The sequence below is a fragment of the Apus apus genome, chromosome Z (assembly GCF_020740795.1).
Source record: "Apus apus isolate bApuApu2 chromosome Z, bApuApu2.pri.cur, whole genome shotgun sequence".
Taxonomy (NCBI): domain Eukaryota; kingdom Metazoa; phylum Chordata; class Aves; order Apodiformes; family Apodidae; genus Apus; species Apus apus.
In genome coordinates this window covers 36,509,580-36,523,576 of record NC_067312.1, presented here as the reverse complement: position 1 = coordinate 36,523,576, position 13,997 = coordinate 36,509,580, and the positions used below count along the sequence as shown (strand labels likewise).

The 13,997-nt window shown below is 38.1% G+C and overlaps 1 protein-coding gene across 6 annotated transcripts in view; it reads left to right on the top strand.

Annotated features, from left to right (window-relative positions):
- The window catches only part of MLLT3 (MLLT3 super elongation complex subunit), a 162,248-nt gene that overhangs the window by 81,990 nt on the left and 66,261 nt on the right, over positions 1-13,997 (top strand). For all 6 annotated transcript variants that reach the window (XM_051642871.1, XM_051642868.1, XM_051642870.1 and 3 more), the window contains exon 7: positions 13,122-13,194. In XM_051642871.1, the coding sequence (XP_051498831.1) occupies positions 13,122-13,194 (73 nt within the window). The remainder of the gene's footprint in view (positions 1-13,121; positions 13,195-13,997) is intronic.

Genomic DNA, 13,997 nt, shown 5'->3' with positions numbered 1-13,997 from the left:
CATAAAGTTAGAACTAACAGTAGTGAAACAGAGCTCTGTGTGAAATTTTCATGTAGTTATCCAGGAGAAAAAAGGAAGCTAGGCTCTTGTTTTTTTGGTTAGTTTGTTTGTTTTTTTTATTTCTGCTGAAACTGTGTACTCTGTTAAAATCTTTAAGGACAACCAAGGATTTATACTGACCATGTCCTTCATTGCAGGCTGTGCACCATGGATTTGCAACCTGTTGTATTCTTAGAATCTTTACTTTTTGCTTTTTGTTTTAATGCGTTGTTTCCACTTTACTTTTAGTGCAGGTGTGATTTCTGCTTGTTTTCCTGTAGTGCTCCCATGTCAAAGATGTAATTCAGTAGTCAAAAACAGGTGGGTGTTGGCAGTTAAACACTGTATAGTCCAAAGTGCTTCCTTCCAGATAAGTACTCAGAAAGATGTAATGGCTTAAGATAGTAGGACCTCCTTAGAGGAATGGTAGTAGGCACAAGTATTGCTGTATGGCTGTCAACTTCTACTGTAATATGGCACCATTCAGCTGCTATACTAAGCTTATTTTTAATAGCTGTTACTATGAAGGGAAAAATGCTTTGGCTTCAGTTGCAAAAGCGCAGGTGCATATTAAACTGCTCTGTGTGTGGTGAGATGAACCAGTGCTGGAAGAGGAAACACTAAGGTAGTGATTCTTCTGTGACAGCAAGCTTGGATGCTAAACTGAGATGTATTTGTTACTGTGCTGTGTTAGGAAACCACTGACTTACAGAAATGCTAAGAATTTAGAAATAAAATGGTGGAGGGAAACAGTATAGATGTCCTTAACCATCCAGCTTGCAAATGTAATCATGTGAGTATCAGGAAATATTGCGTTCTTGAGTCAACATCATGGATATTGACTTGTGTTTTCAGTTTTAGGCAATGTTATATTTTGACCACAGTAATAACATAATCTGTTATCAGGCTACCAGTTCAGGCTTCAGTAGTTCCCTTTATTCACAAGTGTTGGCTACATCCATTTCAATGGGGACTACTCATGGACTAACTGAATTATTTACATAAATGTATTTTTGGATTGGGACCTTACTTTTTAAATTCCAGCCCTGGAGGAATCTATCACCTGCTAGCCTGAAGAAAGTAGGATTTTAACTGGGTGTGTGCAGTGCCAATATTTTCATTATATTGTTTCTTTTGTGGCAAAATAAGACTTTGTGCCTGGTCTAGTAAAGTTATGGCAGTTTTTCAAGGCTGAGATGATTGCAGTCAAAGATAGGATATTTTATTTTAATCATGATCAGGGGACATCTTCTTCATAAGGATTTAATTACTTTAAAGTTGTTTAAATCTACTTTTATACATTATGTTGTGCTCCAGTGAAATGGCTCCGTATAATTAAAATCCAACACCTGTTGGTTATCAATTGAAATAGTCTAACTATGTATACAGCAGTTAGATCTATCCCAGGTTTCTTTGCCTTTTATTTTTATGTAGGTCAGTTGTTTTCTTTGGCATAATTGACATATTGTACTCATGTACTTTTGAAGGCTTGCTGCCAAACTCCTCATGAAATTAATTAGATAATTTAATAACACTTCCCAATCAGAAGTTTGTAATTTAGTGATCACTGATGAAAATTCTCCAGGACACACCATAAACACAGAATCTAATTTTTACATTTTAGTGACTGAGTGATCCACTGAAATTAAAATTTTCTCAAGGGAGGATCAAAGCTGCCTGAACTTAGTATTCCTGAGAGGGTATCATGCATCATGCCTGTGTAGAATTGATGACAATTCATTGCCTGCTAATGTGGGACTGCCATTAAGCTTTCCATTCTGTGGAGCCCTGGGCTTGTACTGGGTGTTGGCATTCGATGCCACACTGCCGGGGGTTGCTGGGGGGCATTTTCGGAAGGGATGCTCCTGACAGATATCATGTGCCTGCCCCAAACTCTAGGGTGACAGTGCCTGTGTGTCACTGTTCTTTCAGTATCAACATGTGCATGTAACGCTGGTACAGGGAATAGGTGAAAGCAGATGTAATCCAGTGGTGCTCTTTATTCTCCTCTGTGTGGTTGCCTGTTTCCTGACTACAAAAGTGCCCACACTATCACTGCAAAATCACAGAATTACCACAGAATCACTGAATTACCAAGGCTGGAAAAGACCTTTATAATCATCAAGTCCAGCCTAAATCAAGGCATGCCAGGCCACTGTTATTGGTTAAGGAAAACCTCATTCCTGCAACTAATTCTAACAATATTAGGATGCTCACCAAAGTTGATCCTGCATCGTCACACGGGCAATAGATAAGCTGTCATTCACTTAAAGTTTAAGAAACATCAATTTGTTTTCACTCACTTTGTCATGATTCAGTAGTGCTTACTTAGCTTAGTCAGTATTTTAGTACAGCTGGTGGTTTTATTAGAAAAAGATGTTGCAGCCTTGATTTTCTTCACACTTTTTTCCTACAAACAAAAAGCTAACTTTGAGTATAACATTCAGCTGTGTTGGTAGAAATTCCTATAAAACCTAAAACTCTATGTTAAAAAAGCCTCTAATCAGGCTTACACCTTCTTTTGAAAATAGAAGTCCTTATCTGCCCAACTGAAATATGTAGTTTGGGTTTCTTCTGACCTTGGGTACATTAGTGGGATTTGTAATGCTCTTCTCTGATCTGAGATAATCTTATGCCATTTGTTCCCATATAGGGCTGAAAACAAGTAGGTGCATATATCTCTGGTGATAGATTTCTTTGTTGTTAGGCTGTGTGGCTATGAAGGGACCAAGAAATTTGCTAATTAATGCTGACTTTATCCCTTTGAAAAATATAGTCCTTGCACACGTGTAGCAAGACAGGGCTTCCTGATTCTAGGATAGGTAAGTAGGGTTTTTAAAATGATTTTGAAATATGGTTGTCTTAACCTCCGTTGAAAGAATTGCTTCCTCTGTACAAACTGTGCTGCAAATGACCTTGTGAAAGTGAGGGTAGTTATGTTCTGTGCTATAGGAATTAACGTTTAGACAGCAATTAGGTAAGGATAAATATAGCTATTTGCAGTTGCCTAAATCCGTTTAAATATCCACAAAACCTGTACAATCACCTCAGAGTGATTTAAGAGGAGAATTTTAAAGACAGTTGAAAATATATACCTCAGCACCAGAGGAGCTGTGTTTTGTAGCTGACTGAGACTAACGGGCAGCTCTACTACCCAGGTGCTCTGAGGAAAGATTATTCATGAGTCTCAGGAAAATGGGTACCAGGGACAGCAGTAACTGGATCAGGGGCCTCAACACTTGATTACCCTGGTCAGAAAATCATTGCGAATGTATGCCGTTTAATATCCTTGCTAGGGAACAGTTGTGATTATAGCAGAAGTAAATAAAGTAATTTTGCTGCTTTGTGTGAGGGTATTTTAGATATTACCTAACTAGTGGGAGGACATAACAGTTGAGTCCAACCTGTGTGGACATAAAAAAGAGTAGATACAGGCTGTAATAATTTTAATTTCTTTCATTGTATGAATGATCTTTTTTCTATTGCCCATGCTGCTTTAATGCATTTTAGTTAATACACTGTAACTGTATTCTAAGGATGAAAAATATGTGGTTTCAAAACAATGCTTATTGCATATCATCTTCCACAAGGAAGGAAAAATATGAATGGGAATAAATATCAAGCAAAGACCTGTGGTCTGAATATTCTGGACACAATAACTTAGTTGCAAAATTTCTCAATTTCAAGGTAGACAAATGCAGGTTCAAGGCAAAAGCCACTCTTGGTGTTCTTGGTGACCTAAATTTGCTTTGGCAAAGGACCATTAGGAGTAGATAAAATTTGGTGAGTTAGATGTTACAATTTTAGCCAAAGTAAACTTTGTAGATATGGTGGTTCAACTTGATTTATTTGTGCCACATTCAGCCTTTTTAAGGCATTAAACACTGTAAAACTCAAGATTTATCAGCATTGTAGTACATGAGATCTTAATTTAGCCAGTATTTTAAATAATAATAGTCACCCAGAATTTTAAATAATTTGTTACCTGTATCAATTACATTACAAATATCTTTTAGTACATTATAAGGGTTTGAGTGAAACATAGCATAAATATAAACAAGTATTAGAGATTCTTATTTTTAAAAGGTATTTATCTTTATCTTGTCCTAATAACTTATCACTCCTTAGAAAGCAGTTGCAAAACTCTTTCTAGTAATATAAAGCTGAGATCACACTATTAAAAACCTATTTTAAGTCTTCAAAGTGGGGACAAGGAGTTTTAAGTTTATTTTTTTTTAGTAATCAGTAAAAGCACATGTGTAGGCAAAGTTACAACACACAGACTTGTCAGCCGTAAATATCAGTAAGATGATAGCAGTCTGTTCTGTTGCTTTTTTCTGAGAATCAACATTGTATAGTTCTGTGTGTATAGTAACATACATGATCTTTTGTGAAAACTATTAGACAAGTGCCTGACAATATTAGCATAGAGCAAGTGCTTAGAGTGCCTATGGAATAAATATAGAGAGAGAACAAACTGTTGCCAACCATGATGTCTAAAAGTCATTCTTTAGTCAATATTATCATAAGATTGGCTAAAAGTTTTGAAACTTTGAAAATTAGTTTGAGAGGGGTTGCTTTTATTTTAGGCAATTAATAAGTTTTTAGGGTACAACATAGCTACTTGTATTTTTCTCTCTACAGCTTTTCACTGAAACTGAAATGTACAGACATGAAAGTTGGTATTTTCTCATAATCATTTACATTCCATGGGTTAATTTTGAGAAAAAAGTAAATATAATGATGCTTGCTGTAAAAGTGACAAGGCCAACAAAGATGGCATATAGAAGAGCTGCAGTAGTTCTCTCTGTACTTTATGGTGAAATTTTAGACAAAGTGTTTTATTTTCTGAGACATGAATTCAGAAGCATTTGGTCTGCAGTCACAAAGACAGTGCATAGGAACTCTGCAGAAGCACCTGCCATTTTTCATGTATTTAGGTCTGTATTTACTTGATGTGTATGACCTTGACAAGATTTCTGCCCTAGTAGAGGTTTAGTGTAGGGTCACTCTGTGAGAACTCTGTACAGAGTTTGAGCTACATAAGAAGAGAGACGAACTACAATGACACTGCTAAGTCTGTGAGTTTCTGCAGAAAAGACCAGTTCTGTAATGGTGTAGAAATGTACTGTAGTGCAGAATAACAACCATTAAAGCAGTTTTACATGTAGTGAGGTTGTTCTTCTGCTTCTTTGTAAATACAAGTACATGAATTTCTGACATCAGGGCCTCAGATCTGGGAGAATTTAGGTGCACAAGCTTCTTACTGCACCAAAACTGAAAGCAGACTTTTCAGTTTGACAAACTGTGAGATGGGATTACATCAACATTTGTCCTTCTCAATGTTGATATGTAAATTAGGTTACAGGAGAGAAAATAAGGTGAGAGAAGAGAATTAGGGAGTGCTGGCTTCTGATATGCCAGCTGTCAAGGCTGGCCAGAACAGCTACTGTTGATATTACTCCCATTAGAGTAGAAAATGCCCAGGTAAAGTGTGGAAATGCCATCCCTGGAAGTGTTCAGGGCCAGGCTGGGTGAGGCTCAGAGCAGCCTGATATAGTGGGAGGTGTCCCTGCCCATGCAGTGGGGTTGAATATAGATGATGATAAAGGCTCCCTGCAACCCAAACCATTCTATGATTCTATGAATAAACTTCTCACATTGGCTATAGTACCTCGGCTAAATTTTATAGTTTGTGTCAAGTACTAAATTTGAGGGTTAGACGTTTTCTAAGACACTTCTAAGACATTTCTCTCCTTTGTTGGCTTACAAAAGCTTTGTGTATAGAATACATGAAGGTTCTCAAAGCAAAAGTTTAAAAATGGCAAAGTTGAACTCTGAAATCTGAGTGGTGCTTTGCTTGTAAGCTTAATGTGGCCTTTCCACTCTTACCAGGGCACAGACAATCACAGACACCATAGGGATTTCAGGCCACTGAGCTTACAAGATAAGCAATATTCTTCAAACACGTGGTTTGTATAGGATATCTTAATCTTCTGTCAGTGGGCACCATTTTTTGTTTGGTTGGTTTTTGTTGTATTTTTTTGTTGGTTTGTTGTTTTGTTTTCACCTCACATAATTCAGACTTTGAATAGAATACAGAGCTGTTAATTTCCTTGTGTTGTACTGCTCATACTTTATTAATACTTCACAAATATTGACATATTTTCAAACATTTCTGGGGAAATGTGGTCCAGATAACAGTTTTTAGTGCCAATTTTGAAAATACTAAGGCTTCATATAACTCTGTCAGAATTTCCTATGTTAGTGAGAACAGTTTTCATCCTTCCTAATTTGGCTTATTTGGCAAGAACTTCCATCAGTTTGCACCCTGACTCTTTCAGTTTAAGGACCATGTTCATACTCAGATGACCACACATGTTTCTAGTTTATTTTACCTTCACCTTATGGAAGGTGAAGTATTCAGCTGCTCTGCATGAAAACCATATGCTTCCATCCTGTGTTTCTTTGGCTGCTTTACTGTGTGCTTCTGCTCTTATTATTAAAGTTTCGTCAGTATGCAGAAGACTTCCCTAGTGCTTCATCTTAGACAACTGTATTTTGCAGTTGTCAAAGTATTTTTTTTTTATCCACCTATGTTAGCTTAGTATCCTGTGCATGAGTATTCTCTACATCTTACACAAGCTTGAGGTTTTCTGAGCTTTTACATTAGCAATTTCTCAAAAGTTACTGTTTTATTTATAAAGCTAAGACAAAATATGTGTATAAATATAGAAGGAAAAGTATTTTCTTTTATAAGTAGATACGTGTTTCAGTAGCACAGTCTCTGAAGAAATGCAAATCTTGCTTCACCTAGTGGAATTGTTCAGCTGTAACAGTTGCAATGTTTGGCTTTTGGTCTCTTCAAGGATCTGCTTAGTGTAGGGTATTGTGGGACAAACCCCTGGAGGGAGTGTAGCCCAGGAAAGCTGGTCAGTATTCAAGGATCGTCTCCTCCATGCCCAGGAGCAAAGTATCTTAATAAATAGGAAGGCAGGCAGGAGGGCTATGAGGTCGGTATGGATGAGCGAGGACACAGTTCAATGTAAAAACAAGGTATGCAGAGAGTGAAAGCAGGGCCTGGTATCCTGAGGGTAGTACCGATAAGTTGTCACAGAAGTGAAGGATCAGGTAAGGAAAGCCAAAGCACAGATTGAGTTTAAATGTCTGGAGAAATCTCCACTGATTGGAAAGGGGAAACATAACTCCCATTTTCAAAAGGGGAAAAAAGGAAGACCCAGTGAACTGCAGGCTAGTCAGTCTCATCTCTGTTCCCACCAAGATCGTGGAGCAGATCCTCCTGAAGGCTCTGCTAAGGCATGTGGAACTAGATGATCTTTAGGGTCCCTTCCAACTCAAACCATTCTATGTTTTTTCTGGATACTAGTTGTTAAATGGAGGCTATGTTTCAGATTCACAAAATCACAGTGGTTGAGGTTGGAAGAGACCTCTGATAGTCATTTGGTCCAACCCCCACGCTCAACCAAAGCCACTTAGACCTAGTTGCCTAAAATCGCATCTAGACATGTAAAAAATATTTCTAAGGAGGGAGACTCCACAACCCCCCTGGCAACCTGTGCCTGTACTTGGTCACTCTCACAGTATCCAGGTGTCTTCTGATGTTAAGAGGGAACATCCTCTGTTTCTGTTTGTGCCCATTAACTGTTGTCTTGTCACTGGCACCACTGAAAGAGCCTTGTTCTGTCATCTTTGCATTCTACCTTCAGGTATTTTTATGCATTAATAAGATCCATGAGGACTCTCAGGTCCTTTTCTGCCAAGCTGCTTTCCAGCTGGGTGGCCCCCAGAATACATCACTGTATGGGTCTGTTTTTCTCCAGGTACAGGGCTTCAGAATTCTCCTTGTTGAACTTTATGAGGTTCCACCAGGTTGGACTGCACTTTGAGCAACCTGTTCTAGTGGGAGCTGTCCTTGCCCATGCAGGGAGGTTGGACCTGTATGATCTTTAAGGTCCCTTTCAAGCCAAACCATTCTGTGATTCCTCTCACACTGTTTTGCCGGTCTGTTAAGGTCCCTCTGGGTGGCAGATTGATTCTCTGGGATATCAGCCACTCTTCCAGTTTTGCATAACCAGCAAACTTGCTGAGGGCACACTCTGTCTTATTATCCAGATCATTAATTAAGATGTTAAGAAAGGACTGGACCCAGTATTGACCCCTGGGGTACACTGCTAGCTGTTTGCCTCCAGTCAGGCTTTGCACTACTGATGACCACCTTCTGGGCCCAGCCAAACAGACAGTTTTCAGACAGCACTATCTGCTTATCCAGCCAACATATCAACAGCTTGTAAATGAGGATATTAGGGGAGCCTGTGTCAAAGACCTTCCTGAAGTCCAGGCAGACAGTATCCATTGCTCTCCTATCTTCTACCAGGCCACATTTCATTGCAGAAGTTTATGAAGTTGGTTAATCATTACTTTTCTTGCTAAGGTCACACTGACTGCTCCTGATTGTTTTCTCATCCTTTTGTGCCTGGAAATAGTTTCCACCATTAGCTGCTCCATCACCTTCCCAAGGTTCAAGGTGGGGCTCACCACACTGTAGTACCCTGGATCCTCATGCTTGCCCTTCCTGAAGGGAGGAGTGATGTTTGGCTTTCTCCAGTATTTGGAGACTTGTGCCAGTCACTGTGATCAATCAGAAGTTATTGAGAGTGGCCTTGCAATGACATCTGCCAGCTCGCTCAGCACGCATGAGTGCGTCTCATCAGGGCCCACAGACTTGCTCGGGTAGCAGGTACAGAGTCAATTAACAATTGACCTAATCTCCATCAGGGATTTGTGTTTAAAATTATTATAAATAATTAAGGCAGTTAGTTATGTCAATACCTTAGGTCACATAATCTGTCAAATGACTGCCTCATCTCAAAGATGAATAATCTGGCATTTTCTGTTTAAATTTTACATCTCCTTAGTCTTAAATTAGGTCTCAGAAGTAATTGTTTAATTTCTTAAGCATCGTATTTATGAATAAGTATTTCCATTCCTGTAAGGAAGTAATTAATTCCACTTCCCACTCAATACCCCTGTTCTTCCATCTTCCTTGTGAGCTTGCAATCTGCAAGCTAACTTTTTGTGAATGGTTAAAAAGCTACAGTATTCCTCTGCCTTGGAGGTTAGTCACTACTGTTGCAGCCTGACAGGAGGTGTGATGATACAGAATTTGGGCTGGGTGCCAGCAGCTTGGGTACCACAGACACTCAAATGGTGGTTTCCCTTGGTGGTGACAGATGTAGAGACTTAATGGGTCAGGTGGGGTTGTTCTGTCCTTTGAGCTACAGATGTGTTGGGTTGCTGCACTAAGGAAAGCTGAGGTGGTGGTCAGTCACAGGTGGTCACTGTAAGTACAGGAGTTCTGCTAGAGGAGAAGGCTTTTACTGGGGGAGCATGTTCCTCCTTCCTGAGAATCTGACTTGGAACAAAGTGGAAGCAATACTTAGCTATAAGAAGTTTTAAAATTTCAGTACGTATGGCAGAGGAAAATATAAAACTTTAGGCTATTGTGTGTAAAAAATAGGAAATAATGTAGACTGACTGGTATGAAGTGGGATATTACTACACCATTCAAATTTTATTTCAGGAAACATGATGTGAGCTTCCTTTAAAAACAGTTCAGGGGAAAGCAAGAAAAGACACTGACACCTACATACAGATTTTTTGGTTTTGTTTTTTTTTTTTATGTAAATAAAAAGCTTGGAATGATAGGTTTTATTTTTAGAAAACTTATGTGAATCCAGATAACCACAAAATATTCCAGAAATAGCTCTGTTGTATCTTGTGTTATAAACAGGTAAGTTTGAGTAAAAATAAGTTTGCAGCTCAAGAGTAAGTTTTTGTACTACTTGTAAACACAGACAAGAACTTGGAAATGACAGGAGCGAAGTGATTTAGAGTTGATAAAAAAGGTGCCTTTTCAGGGAAAACTTAAGCCAAAGAAAAGTCCCTCTTCTTGCCAAACAGTTCTAAAGCACAAAACCCTTCAACCAGGCCTAATAAAGGGGCCAGTGTCTCCTGTGCATCAGTGTGGGAGCACTAGATGAAACAGATTGTCTAAGAATGCAGTAAATCATATCAGGTCATTGCACTAATGAACAGTTTGAGCTCAAACTCTCATTAGCTTGTCAGCAGGAAGAGAAAACAGGAAAAGGACATATGAGATCAGTTTTTTGCTGGTACTGTTTTAAGTTTTTAGTGTTGAAGGACACCCTTTAGCTAATTTCAGACCCATTACAAAAAAAAATTAAATCTGTTTGATGATTAGTAACCAGTGGATAAGGGCAGAAACCCAAGTGAGTAAAGCCATGAATACATAGGCCCTTGGGCTAACAGCCTGTAAAACTGTCAAAATGCATTGCTTAAGTGACAAAATATAGCCTCTGGTAACCAGAAGCGTTTGCCCTGTCAGCACTAATCCATATTCATATATGAAAAGCATATTTTTAGTTCCTTCTAAAAAGGCAGGTCTTTTTTATTAGTAATGTTCATTCTTATGTTAAAAGCAGCTGTTTCCTCTGGTTGTGCTCTCACTCTAGATTTCTCAAAGTCAAAAAAGATAGGTGTAATTTCCGATGCTTCACAATTGTAACATTTATGTTAATCTGTTTCTTGAAGTTTCAGACTGGGTCATTTAAGAAAGTAATATAAATTGTTTCAAGTGGCATTAAAAGCCTCTTTTAAAAGACTGTGGATTATTTGCGTTTCACTGGGACTTCCTGTGTTTTGGCTTCTCAAAGTGATCTTCCAAAAGCAGGGCAAAATTTTTACCAGGGAGGTAATATGACAATTAATATGTATTCACATTAATTCTTTTTTGGGATCATGTCTCAATTCATTGATGCTGGAAGATAATTCTTACACCGAGGAATTTAATTGGTGTTTTCATGCATTATAAATATGTGAATGAGACCAGACCTTTTCCCTTTTTTCATTTCCAGTAAACTGGTTCAAAAAGAAAGTAATGAAGTTCTAATTGTGACAGATTTCTCTGCACCTGTGTCATTATTTTCCTATAGTTATAGCTCTTCAAATATTTTAAACGGAATATGAAGTCTTTGTTTGCTACATTGATAAAGGAATGGATTCTACTTTAACTTAAGTTAATCTTGAAATTAACAAAGAAAAAACACAGTTAATAGAAATCTACAGAAACCAGCTGTCAGCTACTAATTTTGCTGCAAAAAAGAAGAAAGTGAGAGATAAATCAGATGTTTAGGATAACCTGAAGTTGGAAGACTTTAGTTTCCAGAAATTAGTTTCCAGAATGGTGACATCTTTAAAGTTTGTATTGACTCTTGTTCTTCATCAGTGCAGTTGGTTTCATTTTATCATAATTATTTTACAGCTAAATATCTTGTACTGTTTTGCAGAAGTTCAGGCATTGGTTAAAAAAAAAACAACAGTTTTTTCAGAATTGCTTAATTTTTGGAGCAGTGTCCAGTGATGCTGCTGCACAGTGTCTTCCAGAAAGTGCCTAATGCTGTGGACCATGTAAGAATCACTCTTGGTACTCAGAAATTGTTTGCTTTGTTGGTTGAGTTGAGTTTTCTTGCACAGAGTTGATTCATTTGTATAAGAGCTGTGTTCAGCCATACAGTCAGGTCCAGAGTTTGTATTTGGACTGTGTGTCTGTGAGAGCTGGACCTGGTGTTGATTTGAGGAGAGCAGATATTAATGGTGTTTTTCCTCAGCATTCTGTTGCACTCACAAGCATCTGTCATTATGAGAAAAGGTGGTAAGAAGCTGTAAATCTGCCTGCTCGTGACAAGAGGCAACAATAGATTGATTTATGGAGAAAAAGCAACTGTTAGGCTTAGCCTGTGTGCATGAAAACCAAGTTCTACAGTCATGAGGTGTTTTTGCTGGGTATTTTTGAGAACAATTTAGTTCTGACTTAATCATGAGGGACACAGTACAGGCAAGGCGAGTCAGAAAACTTTTATTAGCTTGGAGAACACATCACAATAACACAGCTGTATAAAAGTGGAAGCAGTTTTTTTTTTCAGCAGTAGATTTTTAGATTGTTAGTTCCTACCCTGATTTTCACCATTACTTCTTTACGGACTGTTATTTCTTGGTTTATGTTCTCTGTTACTGTCTCCTGTGCTCACATACCATGTTTGTTCTGTCTCATGTACACAGATGAGTGTGCAACTACACACTAACACCAGTGCACTTCAAGCCACTGAGCCTAATAAACAGAAAAAAGTGTATGGAGATGTGCAACATGGCAGCAGGGAAGCAAGACTTCTCAACAGAACCTTCATAAGTCATAACCAGTATGAGAAAAGTTGTAGACAGTTTTTAAGTGAACTAGTAGGCCTTTCCCAATGATTTTGTAGAATTTTAGAGAGAAATATATATACACTTTAAACCACGGTGGAAAACCAGTATAAAGAACTGTTTGTTAAATAATGTAAATTGATTTTAACAATTCTTAAAAATCTAGGTCTCTTTTGTAACTGTGGGTTCCAGCTAATTTACTGAGGCAACCTTCCTGGTTTAATCACTATTACAATCTGTAGAGTCTTAATACATATGGAAACTGTTGGGATGAGGAGAAATCCAATAGCAGGAAAAAATATACTATTCTTGAATCTTCATCTTAAGACTTACCTTCTAAGTTAAAGTAATCCTGTGGCAGGTAGTGTGGTGTGCACAGAACTTCCTCTGTTCTTTTGATTCTACTACATCATTACTAATCTGGAAAATGTGACAACTACAGTACAAAAAGGGCACAGGAGCCTTAGGTCTATTATAAACTCATTTAGGCTCTCATGCTGTATAGCTTCCAAACAAGGCATTCAGAACTTCTTGATAAGATACTGGTCTTAATAGAGAGCTAGATGTAATGTAGGAGTGGGTACACATGTTGAGTGCACAGCAATTTCCATAATGTTTGCCTCACTGACACCTGAAATAAAGATCTTTGTATTATTCTGTTTCATAGTTCTTTTTCTTGACAGCATGCCCTCAGCAGTAACTAACAGTAAGAATTTAAGACAAAAATGTTTCTTACAATGTTATTTACTTTCTTGTTTGTTGTTTGTTTTTTTCCTTTTAAGACTGAACAGCCCAGTCCTGCCAGTTCCAGTTCCAGTTCCAGCTTTACACCATCTCAAAACAGCAGACAACAAGGTACCAAAAAAGGGAAATAAATTGAAATAAACGTGTTAAATGAAGAGACCAATAAAAACAGAAATGGGGGCTTCTCTTTACTGCTTTTCTGCTGCTTTCACAGCCTTAACTGGCCACAGTTTTGCTTTAGAGACTTTTCCTGGAGTTGTTTTCACATGTGGCTGTATGGGCAAAACAAAAGGGGAGAAACATGAAAAGGGTGTGAAAGATTTTTGTTTTGTAGCACTAAATACATGCTACTCACTTAGTAGATGCTAAACTCAAGAGTTTCTGTTTCTGAGGCGGTTCCCTGGCAGATTTAGGTAGCATGGCCCATGGATCCACCTGAAACCCTGCTCAGGAAGGAGTGGCTTCCATGGGAAGCCCAAGGATGTTTGTATGCAGACCCTTTCAGAGTTTCTAGACTATTGTAAAGTTCTAAGAGCTAACACTATTTACCTTAGGTACATGGCAGGGGAAGATGATGGTTAAACTTTAAGTTGACTTTAGGTTTGCATTTTGGATTTCTGGCTAATAATTATGGTTTACTTGGTACTCAATAGATAAATGCATTTTTCTTCCCAGAGAACTTGCCAAGGCAGGTTTTCCGTAAATAAGTAGAGATTCATTCTGTATGATCTATTAAACTACCTAGTTTCTGCTTGGCCTTTTTCCCTGACTATACAAGATTGTACAACTGATACATTCTTATTCAGCGTTTTCCTTTGTTCTTTGTACCAGGAGAATTAAAAAACAGCTTTTGACTGATTAAAATTGGAATTGTTTTATCCATTTATATTCCTCAGTGGTGGACTTAAATTAAG